This window comes from Oratosquilla oratoria, chromosome 2 (assembly GCF_046742065.1).
Source record: "Oratosquilla oratoria isolate Oo_2021 chromosome 2, ASM4674206v1, whole genome shotgun sequence".
NCBI lineage: Eukaryota > Metazoa > Arthropoda > Malacostraca > Stomatopoda > Squillidae > Oratosquilla > Oratosquilla oratoria.
In genome coordinates this window covers 72281771-72305324 of record NC_134778.1, presented here as the reverse complement: position 1 = coordinate 72305324, position 23554 = coordinate 72281771, and the positions used below count along the sequence as shown (strand labels likewise).

Sequence of the window (23554 nt, the reverse complement as noted above, 5' to 3'; positions counted from 1 at the left end):
ACAGTGGGTAAAGTTGTCAACAGTTGTGCTAGCGACATGATCGTCAGTCTATGGGTTTTGTGCCAACATCATTGTCACTGTGGGTAGGGCTACTAAGATTACAATTATGTGATCACAACCTACACAAGGGTTAGTAGCATCAGTGTAGATAGTGAAGAAAAGAAGAAACAATTAGGCAAACGAATGATGTTCAAGATGCATATGCTAGTTTATATACATTTCAAGGAAAGATTTGGATAATTATACGAATCTTGTAATTTTTTCGTAAAATTAAGCTTAATGTTACAACTCAGGGCAGTGTAGATATGAATAGACAAAAGTCATTTACCTTCTCGATGAAAAATTCTGGCTGGTCGTGATTATAAACTCTCACTGTGCCGGGTACCGTGTTCTCCACATCAATCTCCCTTGTCACCTGAAACAGGATCCGACCTATGAGAACTTTCCACTGAATTATGAATGAAATTTCAGATTCAATCAACATTTATAACTAAAGAACCTGCAAACATAACTCTCGAGGGTCAGTTGATCTCTTGAGCACCTTTGGAAAAAGATAACTAAATTTTGTTAGTACTACTATTAGAGATCATCTATGAAGTGTAGTCATAGACCTTATGAACTATACCTTCCCACTTGGAATTTTTTACTATTTGTTGTTGAAACAAGTCATGGATGAATTTCAGCTTCAATTGCAGTTTTATAATTAATTAAAATCACCCATGGTGTCCAAACAGTCCTTTGTGTTAGTTAGAGAACAAACATAAGTGTAGCCAATCCTAAACCTAGAAAGTTTGTCTCATAGAATTTCATTTTCTTGTGACATAATTCACAGCAGGGGTGAAGAGAAACCATAAATCTTGTTCAACAAAAACCAAAACCCACACTCGTCCCCCAAATACATTAATTGCTATTCTTTTTTATGAAGAGACTTTATATCCCATACCTACACCTGAGAGAAACTCATTGGGGGATGGAGACACTCACCCTGAAGAAGAAACACAGTTTCTCATCGATGACCTCCTCAGTTCGGAGAAAGACCTTACTACCGTTTACGTGGAAGTTTGTGATCTGCGTACTGTCTGTGATCACCCTCAGGTCCTCCTTGTTAGGCACGTAACCGGATATGAGACCGATTTCGAGGATCGTCTCCGTGAACTCTTGAACAGGAAGGAGGTAAGAGGCACAGGCGGTGATGTAGTTCGTGTTGCACACGTTGTCGAGCACAACACCCGTCTCCACGTTGAGATCGAAGGCATCGGTCGGGTGCGGATCTAACACGTTGTATCGGAGGACAACCTGGAACACGAAAGGGAAAGGGGACAAACGTGATTGTGGTAGTTTCAGAAGGGTTAAGTTTTTCGAATGTAGTTGTGAGGGCATAATTATTATGGGAGGGTTTTGATTGATAAGATAAGAAGAAAAGAAGGGGGGGGGACAGAGTGAGGAATTGGTGAGAAACAGTGTGTGTTTAGAAAAGGTAGGGCTTGCGTTGATCGGATGTTTGTGGGAAAGCTTTAGCAAGAGATAAGTATGTTTTTTGGGCATTTATGGATTTGAAAAAGGCATACGAAAGGGTAGACAGAAAGACTGTGGGAGGTTTTGCAGATATATGGGATTAGGTGAAAGAGGTTAAGGTTATTCAAGATTTTTGACGAGATTAGTAGAACCTGTGTTAGAACTGGGAATGGAGAGAGAGAGCGAGTGGTTTGAGGTAAACATGGGACTGCGACAGAGATGTGTCATGTCACCATGGTTGTTCAATTTGTACATGGATGGGGTGGTTCAGAAGGCAGAGGCGAGGGTAATGGGCAGGGGAATGGAGATGGTTAAAGAAAATGGAGAAAAGTGTGAGGTGAGCCAGTTGTTGATTGCTGACGACACTGCGCATGTGGCGGAGTCAGAGGGAGTTAGTGACGGAGTTTGACAGGTAATTGTGTGGGAAAATGAAGGTGATGAGATCTACAAAAGGAGTAGATGGCAGCGATTTGGAAGTAAATCTTAAAGGAAAGAGGCTGGAGAAAGTGGATAGCTTTCGGTATTTGGGGACACATGTGGTAGGAAAGAGAGTGGCGGTGAGTGTAAATTGTAGACTGAGTGAAGCAAGTAAATGACTTTGGGGATAAAAAGTGTAATTAGAAATAGGCATTTGGGAATGGATGTAAAAGAGGAGACTACATGAAGGGGCGATTGTGCGGACGACAGAGAATGAGAGTCGGAGTAGAAAAGTTTAAACGTGTTTGAGATGAAAGGTCTGAAACATGGTTGGGGTTACAAGGTTAGATAGAGTGAAAAACGAGGAAGTGAGGAGAGCTGGGGATGATTTGGACTTATGGAAATTATAGGTGAAGAAAGATTAGTAAAAAAAGGTGTGGAAGGCAGAGGTGGATGGAGTGAACTTGAGGAGACGATCGAGGGTGAGATGGATGGATGGGGTGAGAGGGGCATTGAACAAGAGGGGAATGTCTGTTGAGCAAGGAAAAGGGAATGCGGGCGTTAAGGGTGAGTGGATAATGGTTGTGTATAGATGATACTGTGATGCAAGGAAGGGAAGGGATGGGTCTAGAAATCGGTTATGTATGAATGATATTTTGACGCAGCCCGAACGAATTTCTCCTCGTCTTTTCCTTTTCTGCATAAGGGGACGGAGAGTGGGATCGCCAATTAAGTGAAGCAGCCTTGTTTTGGATGTGTTCTGTCTAGCTGCATTATTTCTGACCCAGGGCATTGGGCAGGATACAGGGATGACTCGTCATCCATGAGGAGCAAAAATGAGGGGGGGAAGGGGTGGGTGGGAATTGGTACTCGCCTTTTGATTTGGTTGAATCCCTTGTAAGAGGAAAAAAGCCTTTGGTATTAAGATTTTTCTGTAAATCGATAACTAGAGAGATAAATTAACAGATAAAGAGATAGCAACCAAACACTTTAGTAGTATTTCACTGTAATACAAACCTGGGAAAGAGCACAACCTTGATCACATGTATATACAGATAAATCAATGAGAAACCAACAAATAGAAAAACAAATAAACCAGCTGATAAAGAGATAGCAGCCAAACACTTTATGAGTATTTCAATCTGTAATACAAACCTGGACAAGAGCACAACCTTGACCTTTCATGTTCACTGAGACGTTGCTAGGCACCACAGGAAGCATCGAGTAATGATGGACCATCTTGTTGTACTTCTTGATTTCGAAGGACTCCAACAAGTTCTCGGCTTCTATGGTCACGATGAGGTCAGAGATGTTTTGCTTGTGTGCACTAGCAAACGCTGCTAGCCCTTGTAGCGCAATTACAATCCCCTTAAATAAAACGCCATTGTTAAGTCAGTCCGCCTTCTGTATGGATAGAATCTGAGTTATATTCACTACCATGGTAAATTTAACAAAGGGATAAGGCAGATAGACTATGTACTTTGTCTCGAGGATATACTCTGCATTACATTATTTCAGTTTAAGCATTCACATATATATGTCGTACTTCATATCTTGCACACTCGGTGAGGTCTCTCGTAACAAAGACGAGACTAAATTAGAAACCACAAAAACGGTAAAGTATGTCATCCCTATGTTATAAGATAGTGCTGGCAAACCTGTGTATGTGTGAAACCTCCATTGGCATCCACGGTCCTTGCGATCCACTTGACAATCTTGAAGGCCATATCATCATAGTCATCTGCTCCTAGCTTCATCATGGTCAACAAGACGTAGCCTGAGATCTCCATCTTCAACTCTTGGTCCATGCCTGTTCATAAGAAATGGCGTTTTATAAAACTGTTACTTTCTAGATTCACTTTAATATCTACCTGACTGTGTCTACGTGCACATAAAAAACATACTGCAAAACGTTTAAAGCCTTGATAGATTTTTAATCAATCAGCTCTAATTAAACCTATAGTATTCGTAAAGAAGATAGTTTCGATAGAATTTGAACCTAGAATTAAATGTTAATCTATCAATTACAATTCAATTCAATTCAACTAATTCATAAAAACAAGATTTTCAAATCCAAATCAAATCACGTGACAAGTTTTTCATTGTAGCCAATTCTGAGTTATCATTTGTCAATATATATATATATATATATATATATATATATATATATATATATATATATATATATCTATATACATATACATATCGGCTCATCCCAGTTTATGTATACTAATTCCTGTCCAAATAAATCTTGCATTCACTCGAGTATTTTTCCAACTCCAGTTCTTATCCCATTTACGGATGGTATTTACAAAGTCCAATTCAGCTTCAGTTTAATTCATAATGATATTTATGCCTGTGTACAGATATTAATCATACCTGCAGGAAGGTGCCATGAAATGGAGTTCGAGGACTCTGTCGAGTTCAGCAGGAGTTCCTGGAAGACCTGTTCTGCTTCTGGATGCTCTGCCAGGGCCAATGCATAACTGGTAATAGCTTGCACGTAGGGGGACAGAATCTCCTGTTGCTGTTGCTGGATTAGGCAATCTATAGCTCTTTGAATGACATTGTCCTGGGAGGTTTCTCCTGCTTCTAGAAGAGTTATCAGAACGTAGGCTGTCAGGCTTATGTCTGAAGAATCCAAGCCGACACCTCCCTGTAATCGTCGAACATGTTAAATAAGAAATAAAGACCAAGTGAAGTAATATCTAGCCCATCCAGTTAACAAAAGTCTAGCATATTAATATGAATATGATTAGAAATTTCTCCTTTGCTACCGAAGGGATATCAATTGCACACGTTGTCTACTCTGAAACTATTATGTAGTTTAAACCTAAATTGGTGTTGAAATCACTGTTTTCTCCCATTTGCATTTAGCATAGGTTCACATGTAATCATCGTTTTTATATGCCAAAAATATGTTTAGGGAACATGCACGATTTTGTTACATTGAAATAATCAAAATATCATTCACACATAAGCACCCTATACCTCCCATCCACCGCCTCTCCCTTCCTTGCATAAGAGTATAGTATGGGATAAATTATCCAATAGAACACCAACTGATTATGACTGGCACACTGTTCTGTGCAAGAGCCCTCAACCCCACTTACTCATCTCATTATATCACACAAACACAGACAAGTGAGCGCAACAAAGGAACTACACCAGTATTATATTATTCAAACATCTTCAACAGCTTCCACCTGTACCACACAACACATCCACACAAAAACAAATTCACAGTTAGATAGTAAAACAAGTACTCAAACTCCGACCACCAAATACCCTTCTCCATCAAACCCTTCCAGATCTTAGTACCACAGAAAAATCCCTCCTAAGAGTAGTAAGAACCGCACCAAAACGACTGGTTTCAAGTCACCATCCAGCTTTAAGACAATACCAGCACAAAATAGGGGTAGCCGCAGAAACAAATCGTCCCAGACGCAACCATCACACAAAAAGGCACTGGACACCTCATCTTACACTATCCATACAACTTATGTCTTACTGGAAGCCGTGGATCTACTGCAAGAGACTTAGGGGCTATGCAATGATTGATCGATTCAATAATGTTTCAGTTATTCCTGCCAAATTTATATACTTTTAGACGTAAGAATAAAATTCGCAATATTTACTTTCAGAACCACGAACATAATTCTAAAAATTTGGATATATAGAGATATTTCTAAGCCATTAGCCTAGTTTAGTCAGTACATATTGTAATAACTTTCATATTTTATTTACCTGCATATCTTTGTGAAAGACTGAGCCAAGTGACCCGAAGCAGCCAGTCTCAAGCTGTTGCTCCTGAAGCCAATCCAAAGAGTCTTCCAGTTCATCCTGGTCGATGAAGATGTAACTACTCGCCTGGACAAACACCTTGACCACGAACGCAGTCAGCCAAGTAGACCTCGGGACGGTGGAGTCTAGGAAGGCACCGTATGAACCATCCTTATGACGGTAGTCCTGCTGATTCTCATATCCTGTTGGGATTATATTTGTAAGTACGAGAGAGATTCGCCAGTGACAGCGGTAGAAAGGGTTAAGGCGTTGTGATGGTTATCTTACAGTGGTTGATGCAGTGGGTTCGAATCCTACATGCGACTATCATAAAAATCATCATATCATATTTGTATGTACTAAAAGGCTATACCATTTTCCTCCTCCCGTGTATATTTATGCGGCTAGTCACTAAAATACAAATTGCTCATGTGATTCATTGAAAGAAAATATAAAAAATGCATAATACTTACAAAACAGCGAGTGACCCAAATGCAAAAGCTGTTAAAATATCTTTATGGTGTTTATTTTCCCTGTAGATCTAATGGAATCTAAGTTCTTTTATCTAAATCCATATAAAGTTGGTGTTCAAGATTTACATTCCCTTAAATTATATGGCTAGAAGTAAAGTAAAAACAATAGCAAAGTAGAAGACGGATGGGAAAAAATGTATATATTTTTTAATCCAGGGAATTCAACTAAAGTCTAAAGCATGTGGAACGAGAGCGCTACTCCTGAGCCAACCAATTCTCACACAACGTACAGACTCAGCTCCTTATTGTAGTAAAGGTCCTTGGCTTAAGTACAACCATTAAGTATCATTATGGAGATATAGAAAGGATTTTTCTGATAGAAATTTCAGGATCCCGGAGGAAAAATGTACTAATCATAATATGTGACGTTTAATTCATTATTTGTCCATTAAGTTATTCGTTTTACCAAAGAGGATGGCGGTTCGAATCCTGCCACCGGCGAAGTTGAACCAAGGGCATGGTTCATTAAATTCTACGCTACAGTGTCCTCTGTAAGGGGCACCGTCTTAGCCTCCCGATAGGGGGGAGTTTGTGACCTTAAACCATATCACTAAAGAGAGGAATTTCTCGTTTAATATTTGTTTGTTAATTTGTACTATCAAGTGAGTGATTTTTTTTTTATCCTCTCAGCACTTTTTTCCTGTCCATATAAATTAAAAAAAAAATGGGACGTTTGAACTGGTTTTAGTAGGAAATATGTTAAGCCATTTCTCTATAATAAAAGTGGTCAGTGGGCTTTCACAATATTGTGTATGCTAGTAGCTAATGGTTCTTCTTCCTTCCCAGAGGTTCTATAATTTCTCATTAGTATTCAAAAGAAATATAAGATATATATTCTATCATCATGTGATGAACAATTTGCATTTTTATGTAAATGCTAATCTCACATATAAACACTAAGGATAATCAGTGACAAGAGGCTTTAAAACGACAATTCTTACCGGTGGTGATTAAATGATAATACTTTAACCCCCGACTAACACACTCTCATCATCATCAACTGGGGACATACGCCAGGGGGCACGTTACTTCACTCACGCGCCGGTGCCAGTCCCCACGTGGGTCTCTCCGGGCAAGCTCCCATATAGACACCCTTCCCATTCCAAACAATTCTCAACAGGTTCGATCAACTTTCCCCAGCATTGGATTCTGTGGGCGTCGTCCCCTTCGTCTCCTCCTCCATCGAGGGTTGTCTCATAAGAATAAAAGAGACTGCAAGAGACCATAAGGCCTACACTGGTCTCTTGCAGTCTCCTTTATTCTTCTGGAGACAACCTGTTGTTGTGGTGTATGTACGTGTTAAGGGTATTGTACGATTGTCATGCATTGTACCTCTGAATAGATTGGGAAATACTTGCTTTCCCTTTTTGTATATAAATACTATGAAATTGATTTATATAAATTTATTAAAGTGTTTGTATTGATTGTATTTCCTTGTGCCCATTTTGTGAAGGAACCATGCTGTTGTGTGTACTTCCTGCCAAGCCAGGCTGCGTGTCTACGCGAGCAGTTGCTAGTTCCCCCCCGTGGTGTAAACGTATATTGTAATTGTGGAGCTTTGTCGCCTTGTAATAAATACATTGTTCGGTAATTATTTAGTTTCTATTTAGCCACCCAATTACACTGTGAGTAGGGTCAGTATCAGGGAAACGTAGCACATTAGAGGCTTTCAAATTTCATTCTAGTCTACAGTGTGGATAGCACCTGTTCTTACCAAGTTTCAGATATTCCTGACTCCTTTTCAGGAAAGAATCTGAAAGGTTTCCCGACACCTTCTGATAGTGCAAAATATAGACGTCTGGTGCAAATAAGAGCATATTATGCTCCCCGTTCCCGAATGGAATCTGCATCAGATAATGCAATCTCTGAAAAAAAAAGAATACAAGAACATTTAAACAACAAGTTTTGAAGAAATGATAAATGGTAAATTATGGAAAAGCTTTGAGATACAAATAGATATTTGCTGCATCAGAGATTTGTAGATGTCATTCTAGATTTCTAATTATATTCACGTGATGGTCTCATAAGTTTATATAATTAAACCAACAAAAGATAAAATTAGAACGTTCAAAATCTGTCATACATCTTCCCTCTCTTGAAGAGGTCACCATAGACTCACTAAAATCACCATTTTCTTTTCCTTTAAAGCCTCCTTTACTCCGTCTTGTAAGCCGTAGTCACACAGATGGGAAGTTTAAAACGAAGACACATAACATATTTTGAATAACAAGACGTGTGGTGCTTTCTCCGAATTCGCGGATTTTCTAACAACCAGTGTGAGAACGCGAAGTCCTAGATCTAAACATTTAGGAATCCATGATGCTAAACGACGAGAATACCAGAAACATCTGGACTATGGGGCTCATGAATCTCACTGAGAGAGGATTTTTTAGTGGTCGTAGCCAAACGATTGAATTCGACACAAGATCTAAGGAGGTGACCTCCCCCTGCCTCGCTGTTCTTCAGGTTGCCTGATACATGATGAGTAGCTGGCAGTACCGACTAAGCGATATATATATATATATATATATATATATATATATATATATATATATATATATATATTATATATATATATATATATATATATATATATATTATATATATATATATATATATATATATATATATATATATATATATATATATATATATATATATATATAAATCAATTAATTAAGCGAGGGCTGTTTGTTCATCTATCTGTCCACGAGTATGCTATGACATTGGATTTTGTATTTGTTCTGTTCAACGCTGTGCCTTATAGTCTTTCTCCTCTCTATCTATATCTATATTTCTGTATATATATATATATATATATCATCACTGGAACCTACCTTGAGCGAATCGCCAAGCAAGTCGCCAGTAACTGCGACAAAAGCCCGTTCAGATCCCTCCACAACGCCTTCATCTTCAGGTGCCCTCACGTCCCAAACACGCACAGAGTCTTTTTTGTCCTCCACTTCTGCAAATATTTGAAAATATCTGAATCGATGGCAATGGGTATGAATAGAATAGAAAATAAATAAAATAAGATAGAAAATAAGAATAAAAGGGAAAGAACCAATTGATACGATAAAGGTTAAAAAAAAAGAATGACCAATAACTATCAGTGATGAAGAATAGGATATTATATATTTAAATACAGTCGCTATATTTTTGTGACGGCATACTTGACCGATATTTTTCACACGAGTTTATTGGTAAAACAATATTCAAGTTTTTACAAAAATAATGTCTATGGAGTTTTATTAAATCGAGACTCCATTTTGATCTTAATTTACCCATTAGCTGGATAAAGTCAACCATTCGCCAGAATAAAACTTGTGAAGGGCATCATTAAAGGAACTGACCTCGTTCCCCCAAAATGTTACTAAATTGCACAATTCTATTCTCGCTCGACCCATGAGTTACATAAAGTTGCCTGGTAATAGCAATGAATAAATGAAAAATACATAATTAAATAAATAAGTAAATAAAATAAAATGTATATATAAATAAATTCATTAAAATAAAAAAGTAAAAAGTGACATCTTAGGGAAGGACTTAATTATCACCTAAATGACTAAAAATGCACCATTTGTCGAGGAGGAACAAAATTTCCTAGTGGTATTTATAAGTAGTTATATTCAAGCTTAATTTTTTTACTCTCTTTCATTGTATTTATCAAAGAAAAATGACCGTTGATGCACATTAGTCAGACACAAAACCCCAGGTAGTTATATTCAAGCTTAATATCTTTACTCCCTTTCATTATCTTATATCTATTAAAGAAAAATGACTGTAGATACACATTAATCAGATACAAAACTCCGACGATAATTCAGATTATGTTTAAAATGCGTCTGAACTGAGTATATAGCAAGTAAAAGTTATTGTGGACTGGAAAATAATAAAATTTGTAACAGTTTATGAAGTTATGCATATTTGCCAACTGTTACGATTATCAGATTCCTCTCAAGATTTTGGTAATAAGTCATCAAGGTATTGTCGTGTGCACAAAGACGCCTGATTCAAATACCCTCCCACCATCTTCAAGTGACGAAAATGAAATAACGAATTTTCGCCATGTTACCCAAGTTAATTCAACACTTTTAACACATTCTCTTAAAAAATGGTAAACTTTGGGCTTGATGGTCTTAAAGTGTTGATAAAAACGGTATCTGATAGAGAATGTTATCATAATTCATGTTGATGGCTAGACTTGCATACAAATTATGTTCACAAGACTGACCTTTCGAACAGAAGTATGCGGACCACGCCTTTTCTCGTGGAAACCCTTCAGCTTCTACGTTGATGGATTTTGTCAGTGAAACTCTGCACAAAGTCGACACAAATTTACATCATTTCCTGACATCAGTTTCATATATCATAATAAACATCAAAACATCAATATATACAGAACATTTCTGTTTATGGAGATGAAACGTATCGTGTTCTCAAGACTAATATTAAACGATGAAATTTACATTTTAGTGATGTTTTCAGACCCACAAGACTCTGGGAACGCATCGTCGACGGAGGCTGTGACATTCAAGGGGATGTCTCCGATTTCTTTTAGTTTGATGCGGATTATGTGCGTCGTTTTGTCGTTTGATTCCACACACATACTACGTTCTCCTCCTGCAACGACCTCGTCTTCTAGGATGTCGAAGTCCTCGCTCTTTGCAATCACGACTTTCACCTTTCAGAAAACACAGTCTTGGTTATTGGTAGAGAGATGAGTGTACTCCAAAAATTATTAAAAAAATTATATACATAAATGAATGAATAGATGAATGGAAATAAAATAAAATGAATAAATAAAAATAATGACATGCAAACTGTCATTTTTTTTTTTTTTGCTTGTTAGAAACAAATGAACATCAGGACAAACCGGAAGGCTGTCGTTCAAGTAGTTGTAGACCGAAATATGCACAGGAAGGATTTCCCCTCGCTTAACCGAAGGTGGAAGTTCGAGTTCGATGAAAAAGGGTGTAAATGTCGTAATGGAGGCCTTGCCAGAGATCCCAAGTCTCTTGTTTGGAAGAACGCACACGCTTTTGCCAACCCACTCCGTCACAATGTCAGGCAAGGTATGTGTCTGGATGCTCTGTCCAGTGGATCTGTAAAAAAAGAAAAAAAGAAAAAAAGAAAAAATACTTTCCATATTGGTCCACCCCTTTGATTTAGCACTGTTTTCAAAATTCGTTTCTTCTCCTTATATAATACTATTTCTGAGTGAGATACGATTTTTGAACCTTAGAATAAATATCTGAGGAATTTTGATTTAGATCAGTGGTTCTTAACCTGAGGGTACCTCGTACCCTCGAGGTTCAGTGCAATGGTTCTGTATATTTACAATGAGAAAACAAAACAAAGTTTATATCACTAATCCTTTCCATATATTTGCATTATATTTGTATTGGATGGGGGTACGAGACATGATAGCCAGTGCAATGGTACTGTATATTCACAATGAGAAAGCAAAGCAAGGTTTGTATCCTTTTCATATGTTTGCATTGCATTTGTATTGGATGGGGGTACGAGACATGATAGCCAGTGCATGGTACCATATATTCACAACGAGAAAGCAAAGCAAGGTTTGTATCACTAACCTTTTCATATGTTTGCATTAAATTTGTATGGGATGGGGGTACGAGACATGATAACCAGTGCAATGGTACTGTATATTTACAACGAAAAAGCAAAGCAAGGTTTGTATCACTAATCCTTTTCATATGTTTGCATTGTATTTGTATTGGATGGGGGTACGATACATGATAGCCAGTGTAATGGTATTGTATATTTACAACGAGAAAGCAAAGCAAGGTATATATCACTAATCCTTTTCATATGTTTGCATTGTATTTGTATTGGATGGGGGTACGAGACATGATAGCCAGTGCATGGTACCATATATTCACAACGAGAAAGCAAAGCAAGGTTTATATCACTAATCCTTTTCATATATTTGCATTGTATTTGTATTGGATGGGGGTACGAGACATGATAGCCAGTGCAATGGTACTGTATATTTACAACGAGAGAGCAAAGCAAGGTATATATCACTAATCCTTTTCATATGTTTGTATTGTATTTATATTGGATGGGGTTACGAGAACATTTTCTGAAATATCAAGGAATACTAAGAGCACTGAAGAAGATTAAGAACAACTGGTTTAGATATTATGAGTTTTGAGGGTTATCCTCTTCCAGGACTTCAACCTTGGTTTAGTCCTGGAATTGGCGTCCAGGGGAACAACTCACGGTATGACTTCCAGGTCCCAGAGCCAGGTATCCCGAGAAAACATAATCCTTCCTTCATTGCAGCCATACGACCAAGATATTTCGTGTTCCGGCATTATGCCAATTCCAAGTGGATCACCTCTAAATCCACTGTGACCTACTGAAGAGTAAGACACTGTTAGTCACTAAACGGCCTTTCACAAGTACTTGAGTTTCAAAGTGCTATTTGACTTGTGGATTGCGAGTATTTTTATCCACTGTGTAAGAACCTAGTTCCCCATTTTTTCTACATTAGAGTAAAGAAAAATACATATAATGCAAAAGATCAATCATCTTAAAGTTCTAAGTAGTATCTAATATAAAAATATAAATATATTTAGATATGTACGCGTACACACACACTCGTACACACACGCGCGTACACACACACACACACACACACACACACACACACACACACACACACACACACACACACACACACACACACACACACACACACACACACACACACACAAATAAATGAATATATAGATATATAGATAAATAAATAAATAAAATAGCTTACGTGGTCTGCTGAAACAGGGCATCGTTTCTGTGGTCATATCAGTGATGAAAAATAATCCGGATTCCTGTAAAGAGTAGAATCACATAAAGACACTAAATTCATTTTAAGTAACATGTGCAATATTTTCGAAATTATATTTTGACAAATTGCCCGTTATATATTATATAAACACACACACACACATACATGCATCTATCCATGTTCCTTTATATCTCTTTTCTGTATGTATTGTCCTTGTTTACTGTATGTATTGTACCTTTGAAGATTTTTTTATATATTGTGAATCACGTATTTATTATGATTTCATTGCACATACTGAATACACATATGTTCTTTAAGTACACGTGAATAATGAGTAAATTGTAATTATCTAATTTTCAATTAATCAGTCGAAGAGAAATTCTTAACAATGTCTCGTTTCTTTTCTCTTATTAATGGAGGCAAAGTTCTGATTTCTATTGATGTTACCTCTATTTCATTGTGCTTCAATATCTATACTGATGCAGAGAATGACGACAGTCTGGTCAAAACTACTGACCCTCAAATACATCAATGTTAATTCTTAAGAAAATAAATAAATAATATAATAATGAAAATGATGTTACTAGCCAATGCTATACAAAGTGGCCCAAAAGTCACTGAAGGGATGCATTTTGAGATTATTTCATGATCAATTGACCTTAGGCTTGATATATAGTTCCAGCAAGATGTGGCAATTGATTATATTGCAAGAGAGACGACATAGTTTACCGAGGCAATGTTTCCGTATCGTGTGAAAACTCCATTCATGTATTTGCGACAATAAGGCAGTTATGAAAAAAAAAAATCATTAACTTTTGGGACACCCTGTACTTCATATATTTTATATTGATCAGCGTCAGACAATACCACTCATCATATGGGACATCACAGCAGTAGCGATAAATTTAATGAAATACAAGAATTAAGAAAAATCTAGGCCATGTTTAGATAAACGAAGTCTAGTCACATAAATCTTTACCCCAGAGACGAAACTTGATATTGAGTTAATCAAATGATTATTTTTTGCACCTTTGCCTTATTTACTATGGCATACATACCAAATAGTCACAGGTATTTGTTGAGTGTGGACATGGGTAAAACTAGCCGGTTATTAGACATATAACCAAACGATTAATACTTATGTTGAGACATTGTGACAGGTTTCAGGAAGGTGGAAAAGTGAGACACGGGTCTAGGGCCGAATTTATTCCTAGCCGGTTTCGCTTATAGCTTCTTCAGAGGAGCTCTAAGCGAAGCCGGTCAGGAATAAACTCGGCCCTAGACCCGTGTCTTACTCTTCCACCTTCCCCGATTAATACTTACTTCGAAAACGCTGAAGGCGTCCCTATGCAAGGTCGTACTCAGGAAGGGAAAAGAACCGTATTCCGTTCTCCCAGTGTCTGAGTGCATCACCAAATCTTGGAGGAAAGATTTAGAAAGTCAAAAAAGACCTTGAAAGTATGTCTGTCATGGTTCCTGTAGGTTACACATTTAGTTGTCAAAAAGAATTATGCATGGTTCCTTTAAGGACAGTCAGGTTCATAGGATTGCTATTAAAAATGTCATCTAGCTAAAGCAGTAGAATATCATACCAGTGGGTATAAGACCACTAACCATACATACCAAGATTAAGAAATAAATAAATAGATAAATAAAAATAATATTAATATAAATAAATAGATAAATAAATTTAGAAATAAAATAAACAAATTAATAACTTTGTACCACCACATCCAGAAATAAGCGAATACTATACTATAGGTGTTCTCCCACCATCTTGCTTTGTAAGTACGAATACGAGTATAAACGAATGTGTGTGTGTGTGTGTGTGTGTGTGTGTGTGTGTGTGTGTGTGTGTGTGTGTGTGTGTGTGTGTGTGTGTTTACTTGCATGTTTGTACTTGTATATGCTTGTGTGCCCATATGCTTAGATGTGAATGTATGTCAATGTATTTATGTATACGTGTTTGTGCCTGTATGTCCTACTGTATCTTAAGCCGTTTTTCAACGAAACCCGAGAGTAACAAAGTCATCGAGTAACAAGCTACTTACCAAAATCATAATGAGAAACATTGAAGTTACTTGGAATGCCATTTTGACAAAAAGTCCATTGGGAACGGTCATCGTTCATGATGATGTTGGAAATTCCTTCCAGAGTGAGGAAATCCATGGCGTGGGGCAGTTGACCCATATTCTTACCAGCAACACCTTTAGAGTTTGGGGAGGAAATATTTTAAGCCCCACTCCAATGTATCGAGGAAAAATGGATCATTATGCAAAAATTAAAAAGCGAGATCTGCACTGGAATCCTTTTTTTTATGTCCGTGTTGAGTTGATAATGATAATATCAATGATAATGATGATAATAAAATGATGATAAAAATTGTAATAAAGATTGCTGATAACAACGACAGTAATAATAAATGTACCACTAATAATGATATGATAACACTAGTAGTAATAATATTAATAACAGAAAAAAAAATATTATCATTATCATTGTAAGGGGGAAAAAGCCTTGGTATATGTATGTATGCATTATTATTATTAATTATTATTATCATTATCATATTATTATTATTATTATTATTATTATTATTATTATTATTATTATTATTATTATTATTATTATTATTATTATTATTATTATTATTATTATTCTTATTATTATTATTATTATTACTATTGTCATTATCATTATCATTATCATTATCATTATCGTTATCATTATTATTATTATTACTATTATTATCAATAGTAGCAATAAAAATAGTTGATAAAAATAGAAGACTTCCACGAGATTAACGATCATTCAAAAATCTCATTGCCCCCCCCCCCGCCACTGTCCCCGTTTCTTTCAGCCAAAACTCATCAAAAGCTGATTAAATAAAAAAAAAATAACCATAAACAAATAAAAAAAGAATGAATGGATCCCCCTGACTTGCGTTGATTAAAGGAACATTAAGATTTATCAGATAGACATACCAAAGCTGCAGAGAGAGCCCGGCTTTGCCCCTAGGGTCAGCGTCACCTCCTCGCCAGGTTCTGAGGTTTCCGCACTCCAGGACATGTCAACCTGGTCGGCCAGACACTTTCGCATGTCCAGTGCTGCCACGTCAGACACCACTTCACCATCATGACGACTGTACCACGCCAACACCTGAAAGGGACGCCAAAGTTTGTTAAAACAAATATGTATTTTTGAATTCTACAAATTATGTATATACATACATATATATATATATATATATATATATATGTATGTATATATATATATATGTATCTGTATATATATAAGTATATATATATGTATATATGTATATATGTATATATATATATATATATATGTATATATATGTGTATATATGTATATATATACATATATATGTATATATGTATATATGTATATATATATGTATATATATGTATATATATACAGTATATATATTTATATATATATATATATATACAGTATATGTATATATGTATATATATATATATATATATGTATATATATATATATATTTATATATATATATATATATAAGTCAATATATATATATATATATATATATATATATATATATATATAGATATATATACAGTCTATGTATATATATATATATATATATATATACATTATATATATATATATTTATATGTACAGTATATATATATATGTATATATACATATATATATACATTGTTTACACACACACAAACACATACAAACACACACACAAGCACGCACACAGACACAAAAGGAAAAAAACTCAATTAGGAGAGTTATAGAAGAGACCTAAAAATAAAAGTTTTCCACACAGAATGGTAGACATCTGGAACAAACTGGACAAAACAATAGTGTGTGCAAAAACCATACGCGAATTTAAGAGCAAACTAGACACTGCGAGATACAAAGACGAGACACCACGAGCATAGCTCCCCTTCCCGTAAGATACAACTAGGTAAATACTAGGTAAGTACTCATACAAATTATGTTTGATCTATGGGACAAATATTGGTTTTGTTTCGTAAAATTCTCACTTTGATCTTTGACGAATCGGCTTCTGGAATAGTAACTGGAATTTTGATGGATCCAGTCACAACATCCTGGATAGGTTCCATTGAGGTTAGAGATTCGAAGTCGATGGGCAAAGATGATTCCACTAGATCGTACCTAGACGTGTTTTGGTACAAAATCTCACCTCTAGAAATCACCTAAAAAGAAATATCAATTAGGACAAACTTTCGTGATCATAACTCATGTTGTATCTATGAGAGAAATTTGCTAGTAACAGCAACATCAATCTGATTATTTTTCTGACAGTCGCATGCAGGATTCGAACCCACTACACCAACAGAGACTATAGTCTCTGTTGGTGTGGTGGGTTAAGGCTCTGTGAAGGTGATCTTACGGGTGGCCGAAAACAGTGGGTTCGAATCCTGCATGCGGCTGTCAGAAAAATTATCATGTTGTATCTACTTAATAAAAAAGACCTTAGAAATTACTTGGAGATTACTCTTAACGAATTTAATTTGTTATCATTTTTTTAAGATCTCTTTCTATTGATGATATCATGGTGCAATTTCTTAAATTTAGACATGCAATCAATCATTTGCTTTCCATTAATGAACAAGAAATGCTCTGGTAACGAAATTGGAAACGTGCTGGTCACGGATTTGCTTAGTTATGGGTTCGAATCCCGCACTTCTCTCCAATTCACAACAGTGACTGACCTGCCCCAGCAGTCCAAGGGCACAGGGCTCGGCCGTAGCTACTCAGCGCCTCCTGGTGTAAGCTTTTCATCACCTAACGCCTAAGCAAAACTAGAAAGGAAACTAACGTACCTGAACAGTGATGTCGGCCCAGCTTTGGTTAAAGGCTGAAAACATCAAGTCAACTTCGATTTCTTGTTCTTTCTGGCATTGAATTTCTTCGTAGGGAACTCGTAGGAGAAGAGAGGAGTTGGTAGGAGACATGTAAGGCGTGATAGATAAGGGTATGGCACTCTTATACATAACGTAGTTGAACGAACTATTGTCTTTCATCACGTCAGGGTAGTTGACAGCGGCAATCTGAAATATTTTTAATTAATTGAATTTATGACCTTTACGGAATAAGGCCGAGGGCCGAATGAAATGTTTTGAGGATCATCAAGATTGAAAATGGTTCTAAGATGAAGCAAATCACATTGTAATGAAGGCAAGGCTTAACACACAGTTAACATTCAGAGTGAGTCAGTAAGGAAGCACAATTTTTAAGAACTGTAAAAGAATCTCTTCTAAACTTATGTTCTTTCTTGCTTTTAAGGCCAGCAAAGAACAGGGGATAAAATAACCCAAAGAAAATAATCTGAGGACGGAGAGTTACCAAGAGAATGTTACATTGTGTCTACATAAGCATTTACAACGAAATTCCCTCAAGTAAAATGTTGCAAGTCAACATAAGCATTTACAAAGGAATTTCCTCAAAATGTTGCAAGTATCTGCAACGAGTCAACATAAGCATTTACAAAGGAATTCCCTCAAATAAAATGTTGCAAGTATCTGCAACGAGTCAACATAAGCATTTACAAAGGAATTCACTAAAATAAAGTGTTGCAAGTATCTGCAACGAGTCAACATAAGTATTTACAAAGAAATTCCCTCAAATAAAATGTTGCAAGTATTTTACTCACCTCAAGGTAATTTCCAAACTCTTCAGAGACATTAGTAAGAGCACTAGGAGGTATTTGAAAGCTAAGAAGTCCATCAGAGTCTGTGGTGAAATTTTTGCAGAGTGTGTTTAGACAGGCCTGCATGGGTTCGGATGCTGCCTTTGTCCCGTCCGCGTTGGCTACCCACAGCTGAAAGAAACGGAAAGACGTTGTGACTCATGTGATTCATTATGATGGGAGAAATCTATATACGTTACATACTAAACTAATTCGTTTTTATCACTAAATGTATTTCACGCATTCAGTCTAGGTTAGTCAATAACAAGAAATGTAATGCATTATATAACAAGGAATAGGAATACTATGTATCTATAATTTGATAGTACACTCTGGCATGAAAATTGGTCTTGCACGTAGACAACAGCATATAAGTAAAGAAATAGAGAGGAAAATCGACAACAACTATGATAACAATATTGACAGCTATAATGAAAGTTATAATAAAAAATTCTACAAAAAATACTTACTTGTATAAGTGCAGGAAGGCCTGGTTTTGCCGAGGCTGTGAAATTTCCCTGATTGAATCTCAAAGCCATTCTGCGTATCTCGATAGTTTTTCTGGAACTGTTTCTCTCTATTCCTGTGCCTTCCTCTGCTACAGTAGCAATTACATCCATCTGAAATCGAGAGGTTGATTTCCGAGAAAACAGAGAACCGTTGATTTTGTGTCACAGTAAAGGTCTGGGAAGTTAGCAAGACAGCGTGTATAAACTTCAAAGATCTGAAGAAAGTCCTTAACTCCACAAAAAAAAAAAGATGTGGAAATGCTAAGAAAACGAATAAAATATAACTAGAAGACTGAAGAAAGTATTTATGAGATTTTCGATCCATGCAAATGTAATGTAAGAACTAGATAAAAAAAAATTAGAAGAGGTATACTGTTAAATCATGGTTGTGCAGTATCACAGCTGATTTTCATTGATTATATGGACGAAGTAATAAGAAATTTCAAGCAAAATCTCTTCATCATAGAAGAGGAAGACACGATATATGTTGACGATATACCAGTCTGGAGTGATGGTATAGAGCTGGAGGCATTTGTGAGGTGGAATGCTGTGCTGGATGAAGCAGTATCAAATATGAATGTAATAAAAATGAAGATGGGTAGAAGCATGGGATAAGTTGTTTTTATTGAAATACGAGGAAAAAAGTGAACAAATTTGGAAAAAAAAAATACCTAGAAAGTGTGCTCTCTGTCATATCTATTGCAGACAAAGTAACTCTCGGGTTCAATCCTAGATCGTTATAGATAGAAAAATATATCTATTGATACAACACGAATAGAAGTATCGTTCAGATCTTCCAACAGTCGCTGATGAAATTAGGGGTCGGTTGAAAACCGGCGCTCGATTTGAGTCTAGGTCATTATAGATTTCTCCGCGCATTAGTGGGGTAGATGCACGCTGGCAGAGCCGGTTAGAGCGTCGCTACTTGCGGCGGAGGTCGTGGTGATGGCAGTTTGAACCCTGCCACCGGCGAGTTGGGCCAAGGTAATGGTTCATTAAATTTCACGCTACTACAGAGTCCTCTGTAAGAGGCACCATCCTAGCCTTCTGATAAGGGGATCTTGCGACGTTAAACCGAATCATCACTAGTAGGGTGTTAGGAGTAGTCCTCACTCCCGGTTCTACTCCCGTCCTCACCTCTTCTCTGGCCGTCGCACGACTTTACTCGACCGCAAGTGGTCCCATGGGACACGCTCACGCACCCCCAGCCGCATAACCTCCACAAAGACCTTTTGAAGAAACGCACGTGCAACTCACCAGCCTAAGACGGATCCTGTTAGGTCCTCAAAGATGACTAACCAGTGCCGGGGTCTACCACGTGAGACACCACAAAGCCTCCTTGAAGAAACACGTGCATCGGTCAGCGATTACATTGGATTCATTGAGGAACGCATACCCTCTGTCTTCGTGTGTCTTCGTGAGCCACCGGTGTCAAACGTTTTACCTCCGACCTCCCACGCATCACACTTGACCTCACACTAATAAGAAGCACGGGTCATGACCTGCCCCTGTATATAAAGAATGGACCAACGCCGACGATTCAGATTGCCTCGGAGCATCATACATGAGCCTGGCTCGCTGCTCCTTGCTTTCTCAAAGGAGGAGGATTACAAAGGCTGAGCATGCCGACAGGAGACCTTTTGGTCCATAACTAGGTCGGATGCAGACCAAGTTGGGACATGACTTGAAATTCACAGTCATCACCTCCGCCACCGTCCCCTCCCCCTTTTCTCGCCCTTAGAAGTGAGCTATGATTAATTGGTGCCCAACTTTCATTTCTAAACAAATCAAACAAATTCTCTCCATCAGAGTTTGCCTTCAAACAGCCTAATATTGGATGCCCAACGTGGATCAAGACTACCAGCCTAACATAGGGTATGTGGTTCTAATCCTTTTATATCCTTTGTGGCGCTGTTTTAAGCAATGGACCCAGTTATTATAATCAGTATAGTTATCATTATATATGTGCTGTATGTGTACATGTATGTATGGATGACAGAAAAAATTTATTTGAAAACTCAGAATCTCCTAGTTTAATCCTTTTAAGCCGTTGATGCATGTAACCCTAGTTGAGGTACAAAATAAATTTCTTAAGTGCCTCCCAAAGAAGACTACCAAATATAGCAATGGGATGACGTATTTTTATTTACCTATCATTTGTAATTGTGTGTGAATGGAAAAGGAGAAAATCTAGGCCAGCCGTTGCTAGGAAAAGTGTGTACAAACCATGATAACCGCGTGGCATAGAACGCGTGCTATGTCGCCCACGCAGCTAAACCTGACGCGTCTATGACAGTGCGACCCTGATTGACTCGACCTAACCTAATCCAGTGCAATTATATAATTACGCTCCACGGGTGACTACCTACGCGGTATATATGTGTATGTATGTATATATGTATTTATATATATATATATATATATGTATATATATATATATATATATATATATATATATTTATATCGGCTCCTGGCCGCATGTAAAATCAGTTCAGTTATACCTTAATTATTAATAAAGGAGACGAACTCATCAAACCTCTTTCTCTTTTCACAGTAGCATCGCCACTACAAGTGCTTTGGAAAACAGTGTAGTGACCCGGTCTTAAGGTTATGCAGCTAATCTGAAGACTGCTGAGACAGAAAATATGCAAGTCTCGCTTCCCTCCAATTCCACGCAAATCCAACATGACCTTCGAGAGAATGTGCTATGTCAACACAACCCATGGTTCCCGGAAAAGGATGCAACGCATCAGGCGGTTACCGTGTCCTTTGTCCAAGTCAACACAGGATGCTATGGCCACTGGATGATATAACAGGTATAACGGACTACCCATAAAGAAGAAAGAAAAATGAAAAACAGATTACAGGTAAAATTTAGTTGAAGAAATATATGAATAAACATACTTGACTGAGCGGGTGGTACCCATTATTGTCCATTTCTTCGAGAGCGAGTTCGAAGTCTGTACAACCGTCGATCTGAAACAAGAGGAAAGAATCTAAACAATCAATAGAAATTATTTCAGAGCAAGAGGCATATAAAACAAATAATCATGATCAACAATAATGAAACTATGTATTTATATAAATCCAGTAAGTATAACACAGCAATCTAAGTTACTAAATATGAACTTTGTTAGTGAGGTTGATATGAATACTTTGCATGTGAAGGTGAATGCAACAGGAATCGGTCAGACGCTAACAGAGGAACTTACCTCTTTGTGTTTGGTGACTTGTGATGCAAAGAAGTACTGCCATTCACTGAAATGAAGTGTCGCTTTGCCTTTGACTGGTTTCCCGAAAGTATAGCTGTGCCGGAAAATGAAAATGTCAATACTAAGCACATGACAGAATCATCAACGAAGTAATATTCTTAAAATTAACTACTTCCCCAACCCCGGCGTTTAAATCGCCATACAGTTATTAAACTAGGGGTTTCCATGACACCCCTAAGGCCCAGAGTCACGAATAGTTTGTGTTAAGTCTGGAGACTGATCCACTTTTAGCTTCAACATTCTGTTTCAATCTTTTACCTCTTCAGTTTCTTTCTGTGCCATTTGAGTTTCGATATCTGGGCTAGAAACCATGATTAAATTTGTTCCTACAACCTAAACGAAAGGAGCATTAGAAAGAACTACAAAAGCGAAAAAGAAGATACAAGGTAGGGCCTTGCAAAGCGCTGTGTTACAAATGGAACGGTGCCCTAGACATCGACACTAAGCAACAAAAACCAATCAAATTTGCTTGTCTTATCAAGTTATATTTGACTTCTTCAACGTTTTGCTAAGTTGAATTTCTTGTTAATTTCCATACATTAGTACGAAGTACCATAATTCAAAGATTACAGTTCTAGAGTGAATGCAAAGGAATACAGAAACTATAGATATATCATGTGAACACAATATCATGCGCTGGCTGCACTAGGTATATGAAGCCTAAGAATATTGACCTCTTCACCACTAAGGGATAATTATTCTTTTGTGTTCATCTGGAACAGTTTTGTTGTTCTATTCTGATGTAGACGCAAGCAAGGCGTGACGAGGTGTGTTCATACTATCAGTTTGAAAAACGCGGAAATCGCGACGGCACCGCATAATCAAGGGAAAAAATGCCCGATTGTGTATGAACATTGACTTACATTGTAACTGAACCGCCGCAGTTCAACAATTGTATGAACAGGACCTAGGTTCAGTGAGTCATGACATTCAGACAGTGACGGTACATGTGCGGAAGATAATCAAGATAAGGTTTATCCTCTTTGGTAAATAGT

The 23554-nt window shown here is 37.1% G+C and overlaps 1 protein-coding gene across 1 annotated transcript in view; it reads right to left on the bottom strand.

Annotated features, from left to right (window-relative positions):
- Positions 1-23554, bottom strand: part of LOC143039901 (ovostatin-like) — a 41954-nt gene that overhangs the window by 3441 nt on the left and 14959 nt on the right. The window contains exons 6-27 of the mRNA XM_076210245.1: positions 22500-22593; positions 22192-22263; positions 19249-19398; positions 18743-18910; positions 17913-18140; positions 17109-17282; positions 16050-16224; positions 15117-15272; positions 14389-14483; positions 13045-13108; positions 12498-12636; positions 11125-11353; positions 10718-10932; positions 10483-10565; positions 9086-9213; positions 7963-8113; positions 5680-5918; positions 4312-4588; positions 3591-3742; positions 3088-3300; positions 985-1296; positions 329-415 (exon numbers count right to left, since the gene is read on the bottom strand). Coding sequence (XP_076066360.1) covers positions 329-415; positions 985-1296; positions 3088-3300; positions 3591-3742; positions 4312-4588; positions 5680-5918; positions 7963-8113; positions 9086-9213; positions 10483-10565; positions 10718-10932; positions 11125-11353; positions 12498-12636; positions 13045-13108; positions 14389-14483; positions 15117-15272; positions 16050-16224; positions 17109-17282; positions 17913-18140; positions 18743-18910; positions 19249-19398; positions 22192-22263; positions 22500-22593 — 3601 coding nt within the window. The remainder of the gene's footprint in view (positions 1-328; positions 416-984; positions 1297-3087; positions 3301-3590; positions 3743-4311; positions 4589-5679; positions 5919-7962; positions 8114-9085; positions 9214-10482; positions 10566-10717; positions 10933-11124; positions 11354-12497; positions 12637-13044; positions 13109-14388; positions 14484-15116; positions 15273-16049; positions 16225-17108; positions 17283-17912; positions 18141-18742; positions 18911-19248; positions 19399-22191; positions 22264-22499; positions 22594-23554) is intronic.